Raw genomic sequence first — 26,007 nt, 5'->3', positions numbered from 1 at the left:
TTTTCAAAAATAGGGCAAATCTACAAGCTCAAATTGCATCACAAATGTGATGCGTTTGTGAGCTCGTAGATTGGCTATTGATTTATGTTTTTAGTTTTGTTGTATTGTGTTTTTTTTTGTTTTGTATTTCTCAATAGTGGGAGCACAGCCAGAAGCTACAGTATGGCTATTTGGGGGACATTTGCACGGAAACGTTTGGTAACCCCTGGCAAGGCTGTATCCATAGGCTGTATCATGTAGGTCAGTTTATCAGCCTTGTTTATCACAATATCAACTCATTGTAGAATCACATGTTGCAGATGCAAACACATGCATGGCCATGCATGACACACAGGCACAGCACACACACACGCACACGTTCTGTAGCACACGTTCTGTATTGACCATGAGTCAGTCTAAAAAACAAAACATAGAATAACGTCTGAAAAACATTAGCGTGTCTGTGGATTGTGACATACTCCAGTCCAGTCAGAGGAGTAGTTGGTTACGTCTGGGTTTGAGAACCGGAGGCGGCCTGTGTTGCGGTTGTTAAGGAAGGAAATATCTCGGACCACAGAAGAGTGAGTGTATATAGCTGGTGAGTGTTCCAGACGGAGGAGGGTGGGGACACCATGGGCCTTTTATTTTGATGAGTGGACTCTGGTGGTGGTGAGGCCAGCAGAGTGAGTTAAATGTCTCGTGAGGCACGAGGTGGGTGGAGGACTGGAGGTCGGGGCGGGTGGGTGTGGTTGCTGGTGCAGCAGTACGGCTACGTCATGCCGGACCCAGAGACAGAGAGAGAGAGTGGGGGGCTGTATTATGTCATTATACGCCCTTGTCCCTCCATGTCTCTCCTATCCTCTCCTCTTCCTCCTCTCTCTCCCACCCCCACCCCCCCTCTCTCTCTCTCTCTCTCTCTCTCTCTCTCTCTCTCTCTCTCTCTCCCTTTAACTGTTTTCACTAGTTTCATTGCCAGTGGTGGAAAATGTAGTCTACTCAAATTTTTTACAAAAGTAAAAGTATCAATACTGCAATGTAGAAAAATACTCTGTTACGAGTAGAAGTCCTGAATTCTACATTAAAAATACAAAAGTATTGGTATCAAAATGTACTTAAAAGTAGAAAGTGCTCATTATGCAGCAAGTTTTCACATCAAATGTCTAAATCCTTTGAAACATCAGCTATTTTCAAATGGGCAAGTGGTTAATGTTTTTGAATAATAATCAAAATCTACAAAGTAGCCTATACTAGTAACTTAAGTTTTCAAATAAATGTGGTGGAGTAAAAGTACAGTATTTGTCTCTCAGGTCTAGAGGAGTAGAAGTAAAATACTCAAGTAACGTACAAATACTACGTACAAATTGTATTTAAGCACAGCACTTAAGTAAAGTTACTTTCCACCACTGTTCATGGCTTGCCGCTGCTGTGCGTTTAGTGCTACAGCTGTTGTCTGCTCTGACGTAGCTTCAGGGAGGCCGGACGGAATGAAGTTGCTTTTCTCTCTCCAGTCCACACACACAAACCTGATCTCAAAAAATTAAAACAAATCCCTGCCTGAAAATCTATTCCTGTGACATGGAGAACGTCTGTGTGTTAAGATGTCGACACACACATGCACCAACCAAAAGCTTGTACCACGGAATTCCTTCTGCCTCTCCCTTCAGTCCACAAAAATGTGTCGCTGCACCATCCTTTAAAACAGTGTAGAGAAATGACAGATCGACAAGCTCTTAACACACAGCGACATGATGCATTGTGAGCTTGTAGATCTGCAATTATCAGAGCAGGACCCCCTCTTACAACAATGTATAAAACAGGCTTAGAGAGTCATGCGACACAGTGGAAATAAGCCCCTGTTTGTCTTTGCTTCGTTGTTGTACATCCTATTATCTGTTCATTCCTTTATGTTCCTCTAATGCAGTGTTTCTCAACCTTTTTTCTGCATGGGCACACTTTTCATGTCCCAAGAATCCATGGGCACACCAACATAATACGGGGGTGTAAATATCGTCACTGTCTGGAAGAAACCTTGCATCTCCAAGTTTCAAATTTGTACGTTTCTTCGCAAAGTAAAGCCCTGCTTCATCATACAAGGCTGTCGCACAACAGTAGTGAAAACAGCAGATCTACAAGCACACAACCCCTCGCGGTGCGATGCGTTGTGTGCTTGTAGATCAGTTTAAATCATTTTTAAAATGATAAATACAATACTGGCTTTCAAGCAGTTTCAAGGGGCACACTTGACCCTTCTCAGGGGCACACCAAAGGTCCCCAGGCACAGTGGTTGAGAAACACTGCTCTAACGGTGGTCCATATCTGCAGCTTGGGATCAACAGCCCTCTGTCCACACTTGTCCGTCTCATTAGACGATCCCCATCACTCTCCCGTAACACCTGAAAACCAGACATGGGTGCCTTACGGGCTGTAATTAGTCATGCCTTGAAGGAAAAAAGAGTTCCTTTCTGGAAAAACTGGGCCAAAGGTGAAAGGTGATGGTGAAAGACAGCAATGTTCTGCCTTGAGCAGAGGACATGGTACTGTACTCACTGTCTGAACCCAGAGATGAAACTATGGGCAGCTATGAATTCCTGACTGACATTGAGGCCAGTGGACCAGCAATAGCTTGAGACAAATGAGAGTAGGCTATTAATAATATAATAGTAAGTCGGCATACAATCTAATGGTTCTCAAAGTGGATTCCAGGGACTCTGTTGGTTCCTTTATGGGGGTCTAAATTGACCCATACATACAAGTCTGTAACTCTGACAGTGTACAAATAGAACCAACAGGTTCATTTGGTTCCAATTGTACACCTTCAGAGTTATGGGGCTGACCTTGACATTTGAAAGTTTGAGAAACACTGTTCTAATGGGCTGTCCACACCTAGTACGATAACTATATATTTTGGAGCATCCATTGTGGACTCTCGCATGCACTTGCGTTAGAACCATTTTTACAATGTTATAGTTATAGTCATCATGCTTGGTGTGGGCAGCCCATAAGCCTTATTAGTTTAAATTGGAAATGGAAACACGATGAAGGCAGGAGACACTCCCAGTAATAAATATACCACACACACACACGCACGCACGCACGCACGCACGCACGCACGCACGCACGCACTCCCAGTAATAAATATACCGCACACACGCACGCACGCACGCACGCACGCACACACACACACACACACACACACACACACACACACACACACACACACAGAAAATACAATACGTGTGGGGAGTTTGGACCCTCACAAGTATAGTAATACAAGTACTGTACACACACACACACACACACACACACACACACACACACACACACGTACGGTACACGCAGGCTGTTGAGAGCTTTAACAAGGTTGTAAAAGCATCTGAGCCTGAGGGGGAGGCCCCTGCTCAGCTCCCTTCATGACAGGGTGGTTCCCTCCGCGTTCTACCAGCATGAACTCAGCAGCTCCACATGTTCAGCTGTTTCTACTGTAGGATTTTATCCTAAGCATTGCTTTGTGTTATGATTAAAGTGGACTAAAGTCTATACACAGCCAGTAGACTCTTAGACCAGGGGTCTTCAACAGGCTATAGAACTATAGCCAAAAATAGCAGATCTATAAGCTCACAACGCCTCGCGCTGCGAGGCGTTGTGAGCTTGTAGATCGGCTATTTTCGGCAAAGAGGTTTGGTATAGAGGGGAAAAAGAGCAGACTAAGTACAGAGTAAAAGGTCAAGTTTATTAGGTAATGACGGCTCAAGTGGTTAAATATCTGAAAACACAAATTGACATGAATCCAAAACACAATGATGATCGTTGCTGTCAAACCATGAAACTATACGGAATCTATGAAAAGGTTGTGGGGGTCCCTGCTTCATGTCTCTCTCAACTAAGGGGTCCTTGGCCTGAAAACATTGAAGACCCTTGTGTTAGACCATCCTGGTAGCGCTAGAGCGGCACTCACATCAATGTGTACTTGCTGTAGTCGTAGATTTCTTGTCATCAACTTTGACACCATTGAGACTAATGCTCCAATTCAACTTCATCTCATGGTACCTCTGTTCTTTTTTGCCTCCAGGGAGCAAAACTAGATATTTATTTTCTTTTTTTTCTCTCTCCCCAATTTAGTTGTTAAAGGGCAACTTTCCAGATTTTGCAGCCAACCCCCATTTTAATGAAGTTGAGGATAATGAACATGATGTAGGAGTGTGTTTTGAACATGATTTTGATGACTGACATCATAGTAGGCCTACAGAATGTCAGTTCTTCCTGGACTACATCCCATGTTTCCTGTAGTTCAAGTCTGACTGGCCCCTTCAGCTGATGCTTGTTTTGTTGGTTTGGCTTTTGTTTTGAATTATTTTGTTCTTAATACATTTGTTTTAACCTGTATTAGGTAAATAGTCATGTTCTATTGTATCTGCAAATATTTCATATTCTTAAATGGTGTTTACATTATCTTCTAGAGTTATTGCGGGAGTGTCATGGTGCCCTTCACTGTGGAGGTGACTGACACTGATGGATCTAATTTTGTACCATTTTGTGTCAATATGGTTAAAAGTACCTGTACCTGTGCCTCTCAGAGCCATATTGTTTTAGTTTTTGACCATTACGATTTAGCTTGTCCTCCATGGGTCTGAACTGTGCGCTGGCAGCGCTACAGAACTACCGTATGACCAATCTGTGTTAGACTGTTGTCTAAAACAGTGTATTAATCTGTTTCTGTATCTACATTGAGGAACCACAGTCCACGTCGGCAAGGACGTCATCACTGGTTCCTGGAGAGCAAGGCTACAGTCCCGTGCTGATGGAAAGAAGAAGGGCAAATACAAGGAGGAGACCATTGAGAAGATGGCTGAGTGAAAAGGATATTTTGCTATCCAACACCTGTTGTATAAATGGAGATTTATAGGGAAATATAAATCTAACAAAGCAGTCTTAACATTGTGATTGACATCAGCTGGAGGGCCGGTCTGACTTGAACTACTGGAAACATCCTGTCCATTGTATCGGGCCAAATAGTTTGGGAACCACTGGTTTAGACCACCACTGGTTTAACCTCCTCCAATACACATGTAGTCACCAGCCACTTCTCTTCACCTGAAACCGAGGAGTTTCACCAGGAGGGCGTGACGGGCGTTCCCCCCCGTTGAACAGGACCATCCACCAGCCAGTAGGAATCCGACAAAAGGACACCATCCCCTGCCAGCTTCACACCCTGGAACTCTGCCATTTTTGTTTGCTGGAGCGCCTGGCTGCCAAGACGAAAGCACTGTTCTCACGAACTGAACCTGGTCCTCTGCGAACAATGTTTTACCTCTGCGCCACTACAAACTAGGCCTAATGCAAAAAAGAAAGTATATGGCAAGTATAAAATCAAATTAAAAATATCAGTAATACCAATTGTATGCCAATACAAATCTGTATGAAGAACGACTTGTCCTCCTGTCTTTTTGGCATAACGACTTGTCCTCCTGTCTTTTTGGCATACATCATATACACCACAATTACATTGATTCAATAATTTGCAGGCCTATTAAGTTCAAAAAACAAAAGCAAAAGGGCATAGTTTGTTATTCTTTTATGTTTTTACTTCAGCAAATGTGAGCAATTATTTGGTGGAACAATATATATGCCTATATAATATTCTGCCATGCTTTATTATTTGGTCCTGTGATGTCGCTGCTTAAACTTGTCATTTACATGTGAGAGCAATAGTTCATTCATTCTCACAAAAGTTGAGCTTATAGCCTTATAACCATTGCGCCTGGGAAATGCTTGCCAAAACGAGGCACATCTTTATCAACTTCTAAGTACAGTAGATCTGCTGTTTTTGACAAAGTGAAACATGATTCAAACAGGCACATGCATCATCAAATATATGAATGAGTGGAAACACTTCAAATCAAGGCACACAGTTTTCAGGAATCTGACTTTAGTCTTTAGGGCAGGCCTACACTACAATATAGTACAAATCTAAGTTTCATGAATGAGGCCATGTGTGGAAAAAGCTTAGTCATTCAACTTCCTCGATCTACTGGCAGCTTGCACAAGACATTCGTCACTGATCGGTCCAGTGGTTTGTGAGATTAGCACCGGACACACACACACACACGATTCCTGGATTTACAGATTTATTCAGACCTCCAACAAGTGCTACCCTTGGGCCACAGTTGTGCTCGGGGGTAGCAGGCCAGAGTTGTGCTCGGGCCAGCCTCACCACAGGTTGATGAGTGAATCCCACTGACCACAATGGAAGCCCCAGCAAGTACTGTGTCCGGTGCTGTCTGTTTCAGTACCTTAGGGAGCAGCATTCTCGGTGATGTCACCACCAACAACAAGTGCGATCTGATATATATATCGAGTAAATAACCCTCACTCTAGATGTGAGGTCACAGAGACGTCACGAGACATCACCACCAACCAACAGGTGTCGTCACGTACCCACATACCCAGCACTGATCGAAGAACTTGCGCACTCTGCTGGCGCACAAGGCCATATATGGCCACGAGTGCAAAGGCGCAAGTTGGCACCTCGACAGAGTGCAGTCTAGTTCACTCTTACTTCACATTTTGAGAAGGTGGTAGAACATGACGACATGCATGACCCCTGGGATTCAACCTAGTGTGTGTGTGTTCATCCACTCCCTCACATTAGGCCCCACTCTCCTCTGTCCCTCTTTAAGCAGATCACCCAGGGTGCACCAGATAGAAATTCAGACACTGTGAAATGGCATTCAAGTTCCACCAGATGGCAAGGGTGACGAGGACGACTAGGGTAGAAATAGCACGGCTGCGTGTTTTCATCAGGGGCTTTCTCCCCTTGTTGACCCAGACAACCACCCAATAGACAAACGCCAGGAGATAAAGCACGGCGAGTAGCACTTTATCGCCCAGGCTGTTCCAAAACGTGGTGTTCTCCAGGGCCTCAAGTTGCAACGCCTGCTGCTGGTACTGCTTCTTGGTCTTTTCCGAAGCCTCCAGGACTTTCCGGTTGACCTTGGCTTGTAAGTTGCACTGGTTATTGGCTTTCTCCTCCATGCTGGCAAGCTCCTGTTTCAGGTTATCAAGCTGCTTCTCCATGCTACCGAGTTCCTGTTTCAAGTTGAGTATTTCATTTTCTACTTTCAAGTCACGTGTCAAGTTGTGGATTTCCTTTTCCTTTTTCAATTTTAGGTCACGTTCACACCTGCATCTGTCCTCTTGCATGGCTTCCAACATCATAGTGTAGTCCCTCTCGTAGTGAGACTTTTGGTTTTCAAAGGATACCTCTAGGCGACACTGGTTATCCCGTAGCTGTTGGATCTCGCGAAGGAGAGCGTCAAAGCCTGAGCTCTGTCCATTCTCAAATGTTGTATTTCCCTTAGAGCGAGGGGGGTCTCCGGGTGCTTCCGCGGTGCTGGCCCCAGCGGAACTAAACGCAGCACTGGTGCAGTCACCTTTACTGGAATGTTGGCATCCGACACGTTCAAACTTTTTCTTGATCAGTGAGGCGATCTCTCTGCGCTTGGACACCACAGCACCGGCTGCAGAATGGGAGAATGTGGAGAGGCCACCGGTCACTTTGGCTCCGACATCTTTGAGGCCCTGGTGCACGCCTTGGAACATGTCTTTAGGGTGACGCGGCACGCCGTCCTGTTCCACCATGCGCAGCTTACAGTGGTTCTTCTCCAGCCGCCTCTGCAGCTGCTGGATGGTCTGGGCCGACGCTTGGTTCTGCTTCTCGAAAGCCTGTGAGCGCTGCTCTTTGTTTGAATTGGTGTTAACTAGTTTAAGGTATTCCACCACGTTGTCATGGCGAGCATTCTGTTCCATTTTGAGTTGCTCAGAGAGCTTGAGGATCTTGTGTTGTAGTTGAAGTTGGGTGTGGGAAATGGCATGCTTGGTTCGCTGGGCGTTCAGGATACCACCGACTACATGAATACCACCATACCCCTCCGCACCATCTTGTTCTTGATGTTTTGCGATGACTGACATCCTGTTCAGTTGGGTCACTTACACCCTCTATGTGACTCAGAGAACACAATCTTAATTCTTAAGATGTAGAAAGGCATTTATGCTGTACAGTTATAGCGTCATGATGACATCATCCCTTCAGCGTACTCTGAATGGACAGTGATGCAGTCATGATTCAGTGTTTGTTAGCCAATATTTTCTTCATGTCATGCCACGCTTTTCATGGCGTGCATGGCACCGAAGGGGTCCGAAATCTAGAGCACTGGTTCTCAACTTTGGGTTTAGGGCAGTGGTGTAAAGTAACTAAATACTGTACTTAAGTACAATTTAAGTACTTATTTCGAATGTCCAATACTTTTACTTCTACTACACTACACCTCGGATCCAAATATTGTACTGTTCTTAGTATCACACTGCTGCTTGGTGTTAAAGCGCTAGTTGTTCTCATGGGCCTTGAAGTCCTTCCGTTGCTATTCTGCCAACGGATGGACATACCGCTGGAAGGCCGCCAGGTCTATAGCCTCTCCTCCTGGTAGCTGTTCACGGCTGTTGCTAGATTACACCCGTGAGAAGTGGCTTCTTGTATGCTACATAACATAGTCCACAGAAGTTGCAAATGCATTCGACCACACCACTGCACCTACTACAGGGCAGTTTAATGTCATGCCCAGGACACACGTGCACGCATGTGTCCAGTATCGTTTTCTTTTCTTTTTTTGCCACGTTACTCATCCGATTGAGTGACCTACCTGCCTATGCTTTGCAGGTCACGTCAGGACACATGCTGTATTAGATATGCAACACGCTTTTGAAAGATTACTCAAATTACACACTGGGAGAAATCAGCAGCAACATCTGTGTAACAGTAAAAGTATCTGGGCGTGCATGGCAAAAGTGTTGCGCAATAATGTAGTTTAATACAAAGTGTAGAGAAAATATGAAAGTTGCAGGCATGAAATGTAGTTAATTTGGCTAGTCTGTCTAAAATTGGTCTAAAAGTGAAAGTTTTGTAGCTTAGACTAGACGTTGATTAGACGTTATTTTAACGGCTATAGACGCTCTATAGTGTCTAATCTTTTAGACGTCTAAAAAACACATATTTATTGAAAAATATGGACTAACACAGTGCACACAGGTTCCTAATACCAAGTTGATGTCTGTGGCTACAGGGTCAGCACTTATATGCAAATGGTAATGGTAGAATACTTGCCTTTATCCAAGGCGCTTTACAATGATTGTGCATTACATTCACCCATTCACATTCTTAGTGGTGGAGGAAACCATGCAAGGCACCAACCTGCTCACTGTTCAGTGACTTGCTCAAGGACACTTCGACACAAACTCTGGAGGAGCCCGGGATCGAAATGGGAACCTTCCGGTCGATCTACCTCCTGAGCCACTGCTGCCCCATGTTTTTACAGAGAAGTATGTGGGCTTTGAGCACGGATTCCCATTGACTATAGGGCGATAGAGACCAAGACTAGATCCGAAAGCGAAAGTCAGACAGGATAAAATACATCTATGACAGTCTTGATCCAAGGTTAGGTTTTGGGACCACTAGGGGCCCCAAATAGACCCGTGTAAGTGAGTGTACAAATGGAAACTTTTTTTTTTTTTTTTTTAGGATTTTCAGTGCTCTCTCCAGATGTAATATAGCTCTATGGTTTACTACTGTGTCTCTCCAGTTGCAAAAAAGTTTTTATTGCAACTGATTGCCGTGATGTTTTTCGTGCTTACCCTTTTCATCATACACTTCTTTTTTTGTTTTTACTTTATACTGGTTTTCTCTCAGCACCTGCCAAACTTCGGGTTTGGATGTGCATGTCCTTCCTCCGTTTCAAGTTTAACCTGTGTTCATTTTATGCCCATGTATGGAGATCCCTGATGTCACCAATATGATGTCATAGAAGTACTGATATCATAAGCTTGTAGCTCAAGTACTATGACAATGGGTAGGCCTACTGCACTAACTAGACTGCACGACTCAAGGTGCCAAAACTTGCGCCTTGTGCACATTTGGCTATGTATGGCTATCTTGTGCACCAGCAGAGCGCACAAGTACTGCGATGGGTGCTGTTCGGTGCTGTCTGTATGTATGTGAGTGGGCAAGTTGGCACTCTCTTGAGGTGCCAACTTGCGCCTTGTTATTTTTATCAGGTCGCACTTGTTGGTGGTAACGTCACCAAGAACGCTGCTCCCAGGTGATTGGCTACAGGCGTAAACACAGATGCACAGATACCACCGGAAACAGAAACACAGAACACAGTACTTGTGCCCTCTGCTGGCGCAGGTAATTACTTTGACTGTACAACATGTACTCTGACCAGTACAACGGGTATTGCATAAGTGGAGGGGCATACTAGGAATGAAGACAAAAAGTCAGAAAGAGGAAAAATGTGACAGAGGTCGGAGGAGATAAGAACAGAAAGAAAGAAAGAAAGAAAGAAAGAAAGATAGATTATGGATAGAGAAAGGAAAATTGACTTAAAGGAGTAGTTCACCCCAACATGACTTTTTTTTCTATTGATTACTCATGCCATGGAGACTAGAGTTCAATAATATTTTTTGTTTTTTGTCACATTCCTAAGACAAAAAATTGATTCAAGTAAATTTAGAAAAAAAAGTCATGTTGGGGGTGAACTACTCCTTTAAAGCAATGTTTTTTATCCAGGTCCCTTACTGCCCCCACACCCAATTAAAATGTAAGCTTTATTTTTGTATTATGTATCCTTTTTTGTGTATGTCCACTTCCTCCTGGGTGCCTCAGTGTTTATATTCCCACTAACAACACTGTGTTTAAGGTAGTGGTGCTGACAGATGCAGAATCACAGTATTTGTGGGTAGAACACTGCCATCTTGTGGCTGTTTGATGTCTCTACAAAAGATAACTGCATCACTACACTGCTTGTTTTAAGTAGTGCCATCAGCCAGTATTCCTCCCAAGGTATCTCCAAGTATAGGCCCAGTCTCTTCCCCAACTATTACACTTACAAGTTACACTACCTATTCTGTCAACAGCTTATATCTATTTGTTGTACTTTTGTTGATGTTTCATAAGGTTTGGCCAAAGAACGTTATCATTTTCATCAACATACAAATCGAAATGACTGATGATTTCTTTTAGCTAGCTTGAAATGATCGCCCAGGCACCAATTTTGTGGAATGACAGATCTAACACATTTCCACTTGACCTTTCACTGATGAGACTGCAACCATACTGTGTGTGTGTGTGTGTGTGTGTGTGTGTGTGTGTGTGTGTTGGAAACGGCATGGACCTCACCAGCCATAGGTTGACTAATGGTTTCCTGTGGAAATAAGCTTAGTCTGTTCTAGGATCTCCTTTTGGTTGACCTTGTACCAGTGAACTGTACCGTCATGAAACTGTACCTTTTCCTATGCAAACTTCTAATAAAGTCTTCAATCAATCAATGGCTACACCACCTGCTGTTGTTAATGAAAAGGAAGCTTACTCTGCCACCTTGTGTCCAATTTTGGTATTGGTGTAGTTCCTACAGTTCTTTGCAGCACAGGTGGTGAGATGCACACCATTTTGATTCCTAAATGCATTACAGTTATGCATTTATAACACATTCCCATATGGGGGAGAAGCTTATATGCTATGACAAGTAGCTCTCATGTGGGGGGTTACATCAATACCCCAAATAATTGCACCGCCTTGTTAGCATATTTATAAATTCTCTGTATTCCAGGGAGGTTGGAAATTGATTAAATAAACATAAAGAGACAGAAGGTGACTTTGCTCTGTAGCGTCAGATTTATTTACAGATGTCAGTGGGACAAACTCCTTTGTGCAAGTAAGGATCTGTAGTCATCAACATTTTGCAAAGAAAACAGCAATGACTGTAGAATAGAGGTATGTAAAAAAACAGAACAAAAGCTAAATTCAAAATCATAATTTCAACACTTTAGCTATTTATAATATTTTCTTGAAGCATAACAGTGGCATGACAATGGAAACAAAAACATGCTACTGTTTAGAATGAACATTGGTTTTAAAGCTGCAATCTGAAACCTGGTGCCCTGAGCAAGTGGCAACATGTCTCACTGAGTTAATAGGAGCACACTTGCTTGCTTAGGAGAGACATTTTATTTTGACTTTCAGGCAGTGTCACCCGCCAACCAGCAATGGTCCCTGACCACAGGATCTACATTTCTCAACAGAAGAGCAGGGAGACCAAATACAACAACCGCAGTTGTGTTAGACACGTTACTCTAGTCTACAGTTTCAGTAAAAAAAAACAGTTATGGATTGCAGCTTTATAGCAGAGCAAAATGAAACCTTTCAGTTGAAATATTAAACAATTTCAGTTTAGAAAAAGCAGTTTACTCTCCTGTCAATATATCAAATACAATTGAATTAACAAGTTCTTTCAAATTGAAAGAAAAAGAATAAAAAAAAAAGGTCAAACTCAAAGTGGTGAAAATGCCACGAGCAAACCAGTTGCAAGCTCACACCTTTTAAGAAAACATTAGCGCACACAAAGTAAAGTACCACCCTATCTAGTACTAGATCATCATCGAAATGACTGGTGGTTTTGTCATACAACATTAGTGCGGGCACTTGAATGAAAACAAGGAGACAACTAGCTGTTGATCAATTCAGGCCCATCACTGACAAGGCGATTACAAGCCACAGCATCCATTACAAGATATTTTCAAAAACAAAAGCAGTCACAGAAATGCCTTGTGCTTTAATTGGACCAAAGGGGTTGTTGGGTTCTGGAGCTGTGCTGTGTAGAGAGCATGAGGGAATGAATGCTTAATTTATAGTCTACTCCATCACACGACAGTGTCGCTACTGACAAGAACTGATTGGTCTGCTCTCCCTGACTCCTAACTAGGCAATTATTTGAATCACAGGAGGGACTGTCAAAGAAGCTCTCATTTGGTGATGGAAAGAAGGTGGTCAGACGAGTTTGTGCATCAAAAAGGTACCTAGGATATGTATGAATCCCTCACACAGAGCCAGCGAAGCATGAGCTCAACATTTCCCTGCAATATCTGACAAATAAACCCTTCTTGATTCTTGAGTTCCGCTGGGGTCTACGTGAAGAACTTACAAGAATGTAAATCCTGGAGTTCACGATCAGAATCTTAAAAGAGCTGGAGTCAGCCATACAGAGAGGCAACCACCCACCACACGTTATCAGTACTTATTGGAAGCATCTCTGTCATGCAATGAGTATAAATAGAGCTTAGTACTGCTGTTGATTGTCCAGTTCTCAGTCTCTGGAAGGTCTCTGGGAGGCAGAGGAGACAAGAGGATGGTGAAAGATCAGGTAAGCCTACCGGCGCAACAGGACAATGGAAATGGGGGAGGATGGCAGAGTACGGTGGATGGGGGGGTTCAGGTTGATATTAGAAGCCAGAAGGCGTCAAAACATTCAAGTCTCGGGGTTTGAGTTTGTGTGGCCGTGTAGGCGGCGTCTTGGCTTCCATGCCCTTCTTGGGGGGCATGAAGTTGGCAGGGTCCTCGACCTTGAGGTTGACCTGAGTGTTGATCGTTTCCATGGTGCTGGACTTCTGCAGGCCAAAGTATGACTGCAGTGAGAAGCCTGAGAAGGAATACAGTATGAGCGGATGTCAGTAAATATAGATATGAACCATCCCTGTGAACACCACACCATTTTCAAAAGCAAATAGTGAACTGACACATTATGTTCCTCTTTAACCATGGCAATACAAAATGCATACCACCCCAGCCTTAGTGCATGTGTGCTCATAGTTGCACCTTGTCAACCTCAAAGCTCTAGGGGCAACACATCCAGAGATACAAAAGCCCTTCTCCAAAAATAAATAACAGCAGGGGAAACAAACACAGAAGAACAGAGAGTACATACCTGTGCTGTTTTCACAGCCTGGGTCGGTGGGGGACTTCTGCACCATGGGCCGCGTTCCAAATAAGCTCCACCTCTCTGATCCTCCTCCCTCATTTCCTCCCATATCTAAGGGGGGGTTGGCACCGGTCACCTCTGGGACGTTGAGAAAGGGTGCAGATCCAGGACTGAGGTTGAACCAGCTCCTGGATAACCAGCCAGGAAAAAACATGTCTGAGACACTTGTCACAAGGCGTGTGAGGTCATGCAGTGTTGTGTTGATATGTGACGCTGTGTAGCAGCTGCTAGGGTAGCCGAATGCATCCGTTTAGCATGTGATGATGCTCACCTGCGGGTGACTGAAGGTGATGCGCGGGGACTGGCGCTGGGAGTGACACTGGGGGTGACAGATGGGGTGCCACAAGGGGTGGATTGAGCTGATGTCGTAAGCCTGTCCTCCTTGAAGTCCCCGCTTGTCATTCTCAACCTCTGCATAGACAAAAATACAAAGAATTATAATATAAACAAAGTAACACGGATGTTCTTTACTGCTGCGTGGAGTGCGTCCTATGTTCTCATTGCAAGGATGGTTTAAAAGGCTGTATAAAAGAACCAAGAATGGCAGCCAACCTGTTCTCATAGCCAACACTGAGGACGGCGTGCAGGGCAGATCGATTGCATGCCATTTGGAAGCATGCACGCAGCCACGCATGTCTGTAGGCGATTACTTTACTGCATGTAATCGCGGTTAGCAGAGTGGGCAACGGTTCCGTTTTTTGACGGGCGGGGCGGGTCTGGTTTAGACTTTTATATTACCGCGGGTAGCGGGTCGGTTCGCGGATCTAATGAATGACGGGCGGGCCGTGCGCAGGTTCACAAAATTGGACCCGGGCAGGACTCGGGCGAGTCCTCATGTTGGGCATGAAAACAAGACCCACAAAGCTGGGTATGTCGGTATGCCAAAAGACAAAACCCCACTGAAGTTCCTGGATATAAAATGTAATAACCGCTTTCAACCTGTTGTCCCCATTTTGGGCATGTCATTATGGGTGAACATGTTCAAAGATATAAAGACATTTCTCTTTTTATATAGAATATTTCAAAAATAGATTTACAAGCTTCTTTATTCTTAGGTTTCATTAATATGGGATGCATTAGCAGTTTGGTAACAGGTGTATTGCATGTGTACATGCCCATCAGAATAAACAAAGTGCACAAGACCTGGCATCAGACCCATGTCATTCCCAGTCACTGCATACCAAAGTTCAAGTTGCACAATACATTTATGATGCTAGCAGGGATTGTTTTGCCAAGGTCATGTTTCCTTGTTTTGTTTCTATGTTTTCTTATTGCTCTAATCGGTACAGGAGTAGCTCCTAATTTATTTATAGTTCATACAATGAAGACTTTCAACTCTAATGATATTTTGACAATGGATCACAAACACACAGTGTACGGCAATTTGGAAAACATTCTTGTTTCAGACTTTGTGAGTAAATTATGCATTTCTGTCTGGAACACTAACTAACACTTAACCCACCCTTCAACATTCCAGAAGACCAAGGCTGTACAGCTCCTACCAAAAACAAGTATTAACATAGCCTTCATCACCTCACTCCAAACAAGACTCACCTGGGTTTCCACAACAATAATCCATGGAGAGGTTTTTGCTATGTTTAGTCTCCATTCATTGAGTGCAAAATCCCAGCCCCATCTAGTATCCTCTATGCTCATATCTGGCCGGTGGCCCTGCATTCTGTTCAGAGAAGTGGTCACCATGCTAAATGATAAAACACTCTGTCACCCACAACCATTATCTAACGCAGCAACTGGCTGCCCTTTTTGGAATCGCTCAAATGCTGTTGGACCGGCCCCTACAACCCCACCCCTAAATGTTTGTACTTATTCGACCTCTTGCATAACTCATGGGCCTTGAATGTATGCCAACAGCATAGCTATAATACGTTTGTCACTGTATCCTACTCACCTTATGCAGAACCATTTACAAACATTCTACCTATGAAGTACGCAGTTATGTTTTCCCTTTTGTGTTGTTAATGAGCCCCCTTTCTTTACAGTAATATGATAGTATGTTTTTTTGGCTGGATCATGTCTATTATTGACAGTGGAGTTGTCTGGATGGTTGATTTTGATTATATCTAATGTTATGATATAAGACAGTAAACAAATGTTGTATATCTAATTTTACTTTAACTTTAACTAAGACTGTTTGATGGTTGGTTGTAGCCCTAGAATGGCTGTGATATTACATACATTTTATGAGTTCCATATACACAGCCATGGATAACTCCTACGCCGCATCGACAGGTCTGTCAATCAATGATGACACCTGACCTGTCGATTTGTGCCCCATAGGCTCTCTGGAGGAAATGTGATCCGTGGGAAACTTGTGGAAAATATATTTTACTAAATACACGTTTTCTGCCACAACTTTCAAACAGATATGAAACTAGAGAGAGTACAATAGCTGACTGACTGAAATTAAGTATTGGGTCAGTACAAACGGAGTGCATTCAGTGAAACAACTATTAATGCCTTTAACAATGAGTCACCGACACAGGAGCCTAGGAGGGCCTAGGAGTGATCTATGGCTGTGGTATGTAAAAGAAAGTGTTGTTGACAAAGTAGCCCATCAAAAGCACAACAATGTTTGAAAATAGCAGATCTACAAGTTTGTGAGGCGTTGTGAGCTTGTAGAACTAAAAATAAAATATAGGGCTTAAGTGGTTTATGTATGATTTATAATATTATAATTTATATCTTCAAAGCAACTAGTAACTAAAGTGGCTACTCAAGTACAAATACCTCAAAATTGCACTTAAGCACAGTAGTACTCAAGTAAACGTACTAGTTACTTTACACACCACTGGTTTAGATGCTTGGTTGTTTGTTACATCCAATCCAATGTTTTGACAGACAGTGTGGGTTCCTTGTCAACCCAAAAGCCAACCCTATTTGCATAGCAGAAACTCCGTGTCCCTTTGTCAACAACTGACCTACTAGCCTAGCGACTACGTAGTAATGGGCTGAGCAGGTCAGGGCAGGCAACATGTCAAGCAGTAGCAGTCTAGGGCTAGCTTATAACGCAGCCGCCGTATTCAACCTCCACAACGTTATTAAATACCGCATCACGCACCAAAGCTTAGCAACTTAGGCGTGGCCATAAAGCTAATTTTTTTATGATTAGCTATAGCCGCTAAGGACAAGTTCAACAACACTAGTCACTAGTGACTAGCCTAGCACGGTTAGCTTCAGTGCTAATGCTAGCCAGCCCGGGGCCCGTGTCTGGCTCTCGACAAAAACAAGAGCAACCATGTGGTTAAAATGAAGCACATTTAAGCAACGGCCTACCTTTTTATGATTGGATTTCTTTTACTTTCCGCTCCAATTCGCTTTTCCATTGTATTCATGTTTATACAAGTTTACAGCATCAAATAGTTGACGAAAGCACAAATTGTACAAACAAACCCGGTACAAACTGCGTGATTCCTAAACCCACCAGGATTGAGTTAAGACCCGCCTCCTCTCGATAATCTTAAGTATGAAAGTGCCCATGAACGTTAGTGCTGCTCGCTCAAGTGCAAAGTACCTACTACCTACTGATCCATTACAATAATACACGCAGCATAATACGCCCAAAGCCATATCCAAACCATAACAATGTAACTGATAATCAGTAAGAGTTTTTATTTTGAGCACAGTAGTGACAAATTAATAGCTTTCTCAGTACGTTTTTCTCTTCAGCAAAGTTACAAAGTTTTCCCTTTATTATAAGCACAGTACAATTAAGTCAGTTTCAAGTTTTTTTTTAGCACAGTTTATTTTGAGCACTGTCGTGAGAAATTAATAGTTGTGCATTGTGCAAATGCAGGCTTTTCTCAAGTACAAGTCTTCATGCCTCTGACTTTATCCACCCTCCATGTGTCAGGCAGGGATTTCAGCCACTCCTGGAAGTCCTCGCGTTTCCGCGAGGCGGGTCTTAACTCAATCCTGGTGGGTTTAGGAATCACGCGTACAAACTAGTTCCTACAAAAACACTTGCTAACGTAAGGAGCTCTGTGATTGGTTGTTTGTTTTGAAGCTCTGCGGTTGGTCTTTTGTTAGACGTCCTGTGATTGGTGCTAGTGGTGGTACATTGGAGGGCGTTGTCTGTCAATGCTTCAGCAGGGGACCGATTACGCAATTTGTTTACCAAATAAAAATTACAAGTGGTGGAAAAAGAAGGGGGGAGTGTGTGACTGAGTTTAGTGAGTTACCACCTGATCAAAGGTGGAGGGAGGGGCCTTAATTATTTTATACTTTAGCTATTGAAAAAATAGCAGATCTACAAGCTCACAGCACGGCACGAGTGCCGAGCTGCAAGCTTGTAGATCTAAAGCACAAAATAATGAGTAATAATGCGTTCCCAGTCTAAATGGGTTAAACGGAACCACCTCCCCCTATGAAGAACATTCATGGGGGGCCCGCAGTGAATCCTTGTACCCAGGGCGCAGAACTTGGTGCGACACCCCTGCATGTATGTAAGATCACAGCCATTCTAAAGCTAAATCCCAGGCTACATTTACTTTGACCCAAAGATTTAGGTCAAGGTCTTCTGCTTATGGCAACAAGAAGTTCCTGTGGTTGTAGGTGATGTCAAATAGTACATTAATTAATGATTCAACCAGCAGGACAAAGCCTATAACAAACAACAACAGACAATGTCGCTCACAGGGAGTGAGTCAGGAGTGCAGGCTGCTTGGGAATTGGAAGTGTTCCCAGTTCGATCCCTGTCTGCTGTCTCCCCCTAGAAAAGTGTCCTTGAGTAAGACGCTGAACCCCAACTGCCTAGCATGGTTTGCTGTAGAGTTGGTGTGTGAACGTGTGGGGGAAAGCGCTTTTAGCAAATACAATACACAATTTATGATTTATTATGAGCATAACGCAGTCCTCAATATAATTCACAGATCAAATTTTCTGCATCACCCCGCATGAGACCACAGACTTATCAACTGCTGTACATACTACTGTCTGGATATACTTGTTTAATGTTAATGTTATAAAACCCCAGGACAAAAATCCACTCATCCTAGACAATTTGCCCTCCTGGCCCCCAAACTGTGGAATAAACTCCCTGTCGCACTTAGAACTACAGACTCACTTTTTCCTTTTTATGTAGACATTGTCCTTTTAATAAGACGGAAAATATTAAATCCTGTTGGTTATTGATTAGTCACCAGATTCGAAATTCATCATTGATTAATCACCAGATTCGAGAGATGTGTGTGTGTGTGTGTGTGTGTGTGTGTGTGTGTGTGTGAGTGAGTGAGTAGGAAGGAGGGAAGGAGACAGTCATAGCGCACTGCACTCTGGCTACGTCCACCCCTGTTCACCCCTGTATGAAACGGCTTTAATAATCGATTATGTCACGTTGCTGAATCGATTAAGAATCGCGCACTGCCGAATCGCGATGCATCGCTGAATCGATTATTGTTTGCACCACTATCAGTGAGTGTGGTTCATTCAGCCAAAATCCGTCTCACTTGCGTTTCGAATCGCTCTGTTCTGCAGCTCTGCTCGTGTGCTGCGAGGTGCAATACAGGCGCACGGTCCCAACTGGAGCAGAATTGGAGTGGAGGGCGGGTCGGCCTAGCCTGACACTTCAGTCCGCACATCACCACCCCCTGCTGGTGGGTGGTGTGTAGTGTGGACTGAAGCTGCACATATTTTATTTTATTTCCTGCGCGCCTGAAGAGCGGGCGCTTTGAATGGGCCAATCAGGGTTGTATGCTTGGGGCACGTGGTAGGCTGCTCCGGTCCCAGCCCCCTCCAAACAGAGCTCTTGAGCTCACGTGAGACTTGCTCGTGGACTCTGATTGGTGTCCTCTGCCCACGTGAGAGTCTAGTGGACTCTGATTGGTCCGTGAAAACTGTCATGGCAGAGTCAGACTCGACTCGTATTATTTTAATAAACGATGCAATAGTGCCGTTTCATCACGTTTTAATACCATTTTTCACTAACGTAAACATGCAGACATATAATATGTTATGAGAAAGAACGTATTTTTGCAATGTCACGCCACGTCGCCGTCGCGTGTGTGTGTGTGTGTATGTGTGTGTGTGTGTGTGTGTGACGTCAATAGGCTTCAGGCCCCCCCCCCCCCCCGCCGAAATAGAATGTCTGCCCTCAATTTCAGACTCTCTCCCCCCACGTAGTGTGGTGTGAGATGTCTGGCGCTCGCAGTCAGGCAAGGGTCGGCCCGCACATAACGTAGAGGAACTATGCATTCCGACATAAATAACGTATGTTCTCTCTCACCCAAAACGTACACAAAATCAAACGTACAGAACTATAAACGGCCCAGAAGGTTATTTCAATTTCCATTACTTAAGTAACATAGACATCAATTGTGTTTTATTTATAGCTGGGGGATAAAAAATACATCTTCATGTACTTGTGTATTTGAGTTGTATTGTTTTGTCTCCAAAGCTCACACCAAACCATATTTCAATTCAATCAATGTCTCATTGAAATGGTAATAGTATTGTGTCTTGAATTGTATGGAAACATTTTCTTTAATCTGGTGACACTTTCTCATACTTACTGGCGTGCCCTCGGCCATCCGATGGAAGTCAACCTCCTCAGCAGTGAGGCCTTTGTGGGGGGAGTAAGAGGCCTCTGTCAGCCTGGCCTGGTGCTCAAACTTCTGGAGGCTCTCATGGGTCTGCTCTTTGGCAAACAGTCAGAAATGGATTGTAGAGTAAGCTTAACACATCTACTACCATTGACGAATGTATTCGTTTTCTGTGATCGCGCTAGTGTAGGCTCAGGGCCACCGTATGAAGCGATACAACCGGAAAGACGTAATCCGGTTTGATTTTCTTTTTCTCTACACCCGCTCCAATGTTATCAGATTCAGAGAAATCCATTCATCTTGGATTATTTTCCCAGATTGCATTTTTGGTCAAAACAATCTATATCCAACAGATCATAACTAAAGAACGGATGATCGCGGATACAATTTTTATTTTACGGGTGAAAGAAGAAAAGATTGTTGGACCACAGACAGCCTTTGTTTACCTCCTGATCACATGGTGCAAAATCGTCTATATTTTCTACTTTATCGTCATAACACTGTCATATCACAAAGTACAAAATATGGAATTAAGTTTTGAAAAAACAGAAAGATGATATGACGAAACAGTTTCTATCTGACAGCAACGTTACTTTGGCACATTCTGTTTTGAACATGTGGACAAGTACCATCTATGATACTATGAATTAATGTATGGTATGTAAGGTAAGGTGTTGTCAGTGCAATGACTTTGGTGACTTACTGATCATGAGTGTGCTCATCAGAGAGGTGGCTTTGGTTTTCACCACAGGAGACGAGTTACCAGCTGATGTTGTCTCAAACTTCCCACCGCTGTTCTCTTCCTGGTCACACAAGTGAATTCTGTTATTACAGTAGTTCATAAACCATTTACATAACAGAGAAGGAGCATACATTAGCCAACATTCAGAAAAACTATTCACCTGCACTCTCTCAAATCAATGTAACAAATCATCTGACAACAGTTAAGTTGTATGTAATCGTGCCAAACTATGCCAAAACTATCTTTGTTTCCCCAACTGTTATGCTTACGATTAGGAAAAGATTCAGGTTAGGGTTACGGTTAGGATTAGGCAATAATGTAAAAAAAATGCAAAACTAAAATGAATTAGTTCTAGTGACAAACGTGTGTGTGTGTGTGCCAACCTGAGTACTAGGTAGGTTGAACCTGCGCCGTGGCTTAACAGGGTCTTTCCACAGGTGATTGACACTCATGTCTATAGGCGGTGAATTCAAGGGGATGTTTAAATGGTCATCATAGCTGAAAGTGCGCCTCATTCCGACCGGAGATGCGTAGAGCCCTGACGGGATTCCAGACTCCAGCCCTAGGCAGCGGAAACCATGGGAGCAAATGAGTGCAGTAGGCTGAGAATCTAAAGATTTTGTCAAGACTCTACCATGTCTACAGAAAACGTATCAAGTACTTCAATTAACCACTTGGCGGACCTATTTTGGCCAAGACAGCATAAATGTACCAAAAATACAAAATATATATAATAATTCCCAATGCATTGTGACCTTGTAAATCAGATTTATGTAGTATGACTACAGTAAGTGTACAGGGCTTAAAAGGGAATTTCACAGTGTTTTCACAGGGCTCGATAAGTACTTGCCTCTCCCCATTTCCTTTTTTTGGCACCTTGTACACAACTGGACTTTTGAAATCATGCCCTGTTCTACATGCACTGATAACACAGATATGTACTTGTATTCCATTGCCACACTCCAAAGTGCTGAAAAATAAATCGAACTGAACTGAATTGAACTGAATGAGTCTAACATGGAGTTTGAAGTTGAATTGGCTTATATTGGAGGGGGTCTATCTGATCAAATGAATATCAAATGTTAAATACTGAATCAAGTGTCTTAGAAACTGTCTGGCATGCACACAAAGAGTAGACATGCAATTTGAGAGTGAAAGTGAAATTCTCCTTCAAGTGGTTAACTAGAGGGGTACAATAAATTGAATTGAATAGAATAGAGAATGAGTTACCTGGCACATCTCCCTTTCCGGAGGCCATTTTATAGTCAGATCAGGCACTGCGGTGGTGACTGGAGTTCAAGGTCTTCTCAGCTTTGAACCCCACAACTGCAATTCCTGTTTACCAATAATGTCCAAAGCACAACAATGTCATTCCTACTTCCAAAACCTAGGGAAGACCACGTCATACAGGCTACTAATTAAACTCCAGGGTTAAGTAAGATGTCATACTGTCTGTTATTATGGGTAAACACAGCAAAGGTTCTGTTTGCTTAATACTGTGTTACAGCACTGCATGCTCTGAGCCTGTTTCTGAAATAGGAGAAGGGAACATGGATGCTTGGAGAGTCGGGAATGGAGGGATCACTTTACTGGATGTCAGAGAAATGTTATGTCACATTACTGGACGTCAGAGAAGAGTTTAGTCACATTAGTGGATGTCAGAGTTTAGTCACACTCACATGCTGTAATACGAGAGAGAGAGAGATAGAGACAGGGAGAGGGAGGGAGGGAGGGAGGGAGGGAGGGAGAGAGAGAGAGAGACAGAGAGAGAGAGAGAGAGAGAGAGAGAGAGAGAGAGAGAGAAGGGACAGAGGGACAGAGAGAAAGATAAGGTTTATTGTCAAGAGGGGAAATTTGTCTTTGGTGCTACAGTCTAATGCTTCATATAGGCTAAACAAATTGAGTAATGTGGATCTTGGGATCCACAATTCCACATGAGAACGGTGCTGTTTGCGAGATTAGCTCCGGACACACAGACAGACACATTTTTGTTGCTTGTGTCATCATAACTCTCTGATCATACAGGCTCTGGCTCCTCACATAGTCTCAGATTCAGATTCACTTTATTGTCCACTAGGATGCACTGTTAAGTTGCATACTACATGTGAATATCAGTTTAAGAAAGTGCATCGTGCAAAGTACAGAGAGTTATTGTACAGTTACTTTTCACTGTTATACTGTAATAGTCTGATGGCCTGTGCATGGGAGGAAAAACAACTGTTCCTCAGCCTGCTAGTGTGGCTTTGAGCAGTGGTTCGGGGTTCCCAAACCTTTTAGCCCGTGACCCAAAAGTGAAATGAGACGTTTGCCCGGGACCCAAACTAGTGAAAACTGCAGATCTACAAGCTCAAATCGCGCCGTGTTGTGAGCTTGTAGATCAGCTATTTTCACAACTTCCTAGACATAATGTTTTTTGAAAATTAAGGGACCCATAAAAATGTGTCCACGGCCCACAAATTGACCCAGTGTTTGGGAACCAGTGGCTTATCATCCTTTAGGACTAGAGGACAGAACAGTCTGTTGTGTCTGTCGGGTGTGGTCTTTAATGATCCTCAGGGGTTTATTGAGGCAGTGCTAGGTGTAGAGGTCCTCCAGCCTATCTTCCCTATTACCCCATAGCCGTTGTGTGCGTGCTGGCAAGTCTGCTCTTCAGCTGCACTGGTTCTCAAGACATTATGTAATTCCATATCTAATTCATCTGCTCCCTGGGATGGCTGCAACTCTATCTGCTGGCTGCTCACTCTGTACATAGCCTAAGACTTAGGCCCACTCACATGCTGTAATATTAAAGTACTTAGCCCTATGTAGGCCTACTTTAAATAGTAACAGGAAAGGTGGGCACCAAAACATTCTGGGCATTGGGAAAACTTGGCACCCGGAAGAGTGGGCACTTCCCTAGTGCCCAGTCTTCCCGAAATAATGGCGGTGAACTGTCAAATTGTGCAAATCTTGTCTGTCTGTCTATTACGCATGCTTTACAGCATCTTTTGTTTTAGAAACCATTATGGTGGGGGCCAAATGCATCTGAATGAAACTGAATGTTGTGAATGCTATACTGCTGCACCTCATTCTTCATAATCTAAAGCTTATAGAAATGGGTTCCAACTGGGGAATGGGCCCAGTTCTCCCCCATAATAGTGCAGTTCTCCCCAAAAGCCCTGTTCTCTACCCAGTAGGAAGTAGGCTATTCACCCTCACAGCATGTAATCTTTATAAGAACTTTCCATTGCAGAGGGAAGCTGCTGAAAGCTAATTAATCAGATTCATAATAGTGGACTAAGCACTATAAGGTCAGGCACCAGGTGTTTAGTATGGTGTAGCTAATGCTTAAAGCAGTCGAGGGTGTCCCAAGCTATTTTCCACTTAAAGAGATGCGTGAGGCATTCCATTCAACACCATCGTACGAAAAAGTATATATGGCTGTACTCCATCAGTGGTGGGGTGGTGTTAACAAATCTGTGCTTCTGTCCTCCTCATTCGTTTTGACAAAGCACAGTCCAGACATTCACATACAAGTCCAGAGTCCAGACAAGTCACATAAAACAGTGGTGGATAGGTAGGCCTACTCACATTCTAAAAGTAAAAGTAGGATATCAATGCCTATTGGCCTATAGAAATAACTCCATTACAAATAAGAATTCAATATGAACTTGAGTAAAAGTATGAAAGTATTGGAATCAAAATGTACTTAAAGTACCAAAATCTACAAGCTTACAACGCGTGGCATTGTGAGCTTGTAGATCTGCTATTTTCAAATCGACAGGGTAGGCCTGTATAGGGCTAAATAGGTTTTATAGGCTTAAGATAATGTGTTGAGTAGGCTACAATATTTGAATCCGAGATATAGTGGAGTAGAAGTAAAAGTATTGGAAATTGGAAATACTCGAGTAAAGTACAAATACCTCAAAATTGTACTTAAGTACAGTAGCCTACTTGAGTAAATGTACAGTAGGCTACTTTACACCTAAATATAGGCATAAACAGCTCTTCCCACAATAGGCAGCGGATACTGTTTCTCTGTGCGTCAGGGGGCTCGATCGGGGCTGCTGCCAGACAGTGACTTGCAAAAAACTAATAAAAATGAAAGAATCTGTGCGAAATAATTAATGCAGAGATTAATTAGACGATAGAAGCATAACTAAAAGCGATCTGCTGCGAACAATTTTAAATGTCTGGCTAACATTATTTTCAAGTCGGTTGCTTAAATGCTATTCGTGAACTATTACAAGTAGGCCCCCGAAGCCCGTAATGTTTCATCATGATCAATGTGTTTTTGTGATGTCAAATCAAATCGTGAAATGGTTCGCATAAAAGGTCGCATAAACATGCAGTAGCCTATCGACTCACCACTCTGGGACAGCCGGCTTCTGTTCTGCATCAACTTGGAGTCTTGCAGGTGAACAGTGTTTGTTTGTTTTTTTAGAGTCTACGGGTCGTCTCAAATCTCATCCATGACTTTTGGACATTGCATGAATAAACAGAAACAGAGGAGCAATGACCTCCAGTGGACGCTCGGTGGGAGTGACTGTCTATTCAAAATGCAAGCCATTTGCTATGTAGAAGCGACACCAACGTTGCGGGATGGACGGATTATAGCCTATTTATTTCAATTAGCCTGCATCTGAGAGAAATAATTGCAATGGTTGAAGCCAATTGTCATTGTGGCTGCCTTGAAGTTGTAGCGAATGAAAGTCACCTTGTCCTTAAACTTCAAGGTGACTTTCATTTGCTTAGGTTACAACTTAACTTTTGTAATGCATAATGGCTTCAAAACACAGACAGATTTGTTTTTGTCTTGTATGAGGCGAGCCATGATTCAGTTAGCAACGGAGTCAGATCAGTTTAGGCTATTGTACAATTTATTGTA

The 26,007-nt window shown here is 43.2% G+C and overlaps 1 protein-coding gene across 1 annotated transcript in view; it reads right to left on the bottom strand.

Annotated features, from left to right (window-relative positions):
- Positions 1-25,634, bottom strand: part of LOC308301445 (glutamine--fructose-6-phosphate aminotransferase [isomerizing] 2-like) — a gene marked incomplete at its 3' end in the record, with an annotated part of 71,699 nt that extends 46,065 nt beyond the window's left edge. The window contains exons 1-7 of the mRNA XM_080745437.1: positions 25,488-25,634; positions 22,371-22,475; positions 21,524-21,702; positions 21,102-21,201; positions 20,369-20,493; positions 14,113-14,252; positions 13,788-13,969 (exon numbers count right to left, since the gene is read on the bottom strand). Coding sequence (XP_080601563.1) covers positions 13,788-13,969; positions 14,113-14,252; positions 20,369-20,493; positions 21,102-21,201; positions 21,524-21,702; positions 22,371-22,398 — 754 coding nt within the window. The 5' untranslated portion in view covers positions 22,399-22,475; positions 25,488-25,634. The remainder of the gene's footprint in view (positions 1-13,787; positions 13,970-14,112; positions 14,253-20,368; positions 20,494-21,101; positions 21,202-21,523; positions 21,703-22,370; positions 22,476-25,487) is intronic.
- Between the last annotated feature and the right edge of the window lie 373 nt (positions 25,635-26,007).

This window comes from Nannobrachium achirus (assembly GCF_963921795.1).
Source record: "Nannobrachium achirus genome assembly, chromosome: 17".
Taxonomy (NCBI): Eukaryota; Metazoa; Chordata; class Actinopteri; order Myctophiformes; family Myctophidae; genus Nannobrachium; species Nannobrachium achirus.
Note: the sequence above shows the minus strand (reverse complement) of the source record. Positions and strands in the feature narration are given on the sequence as shown.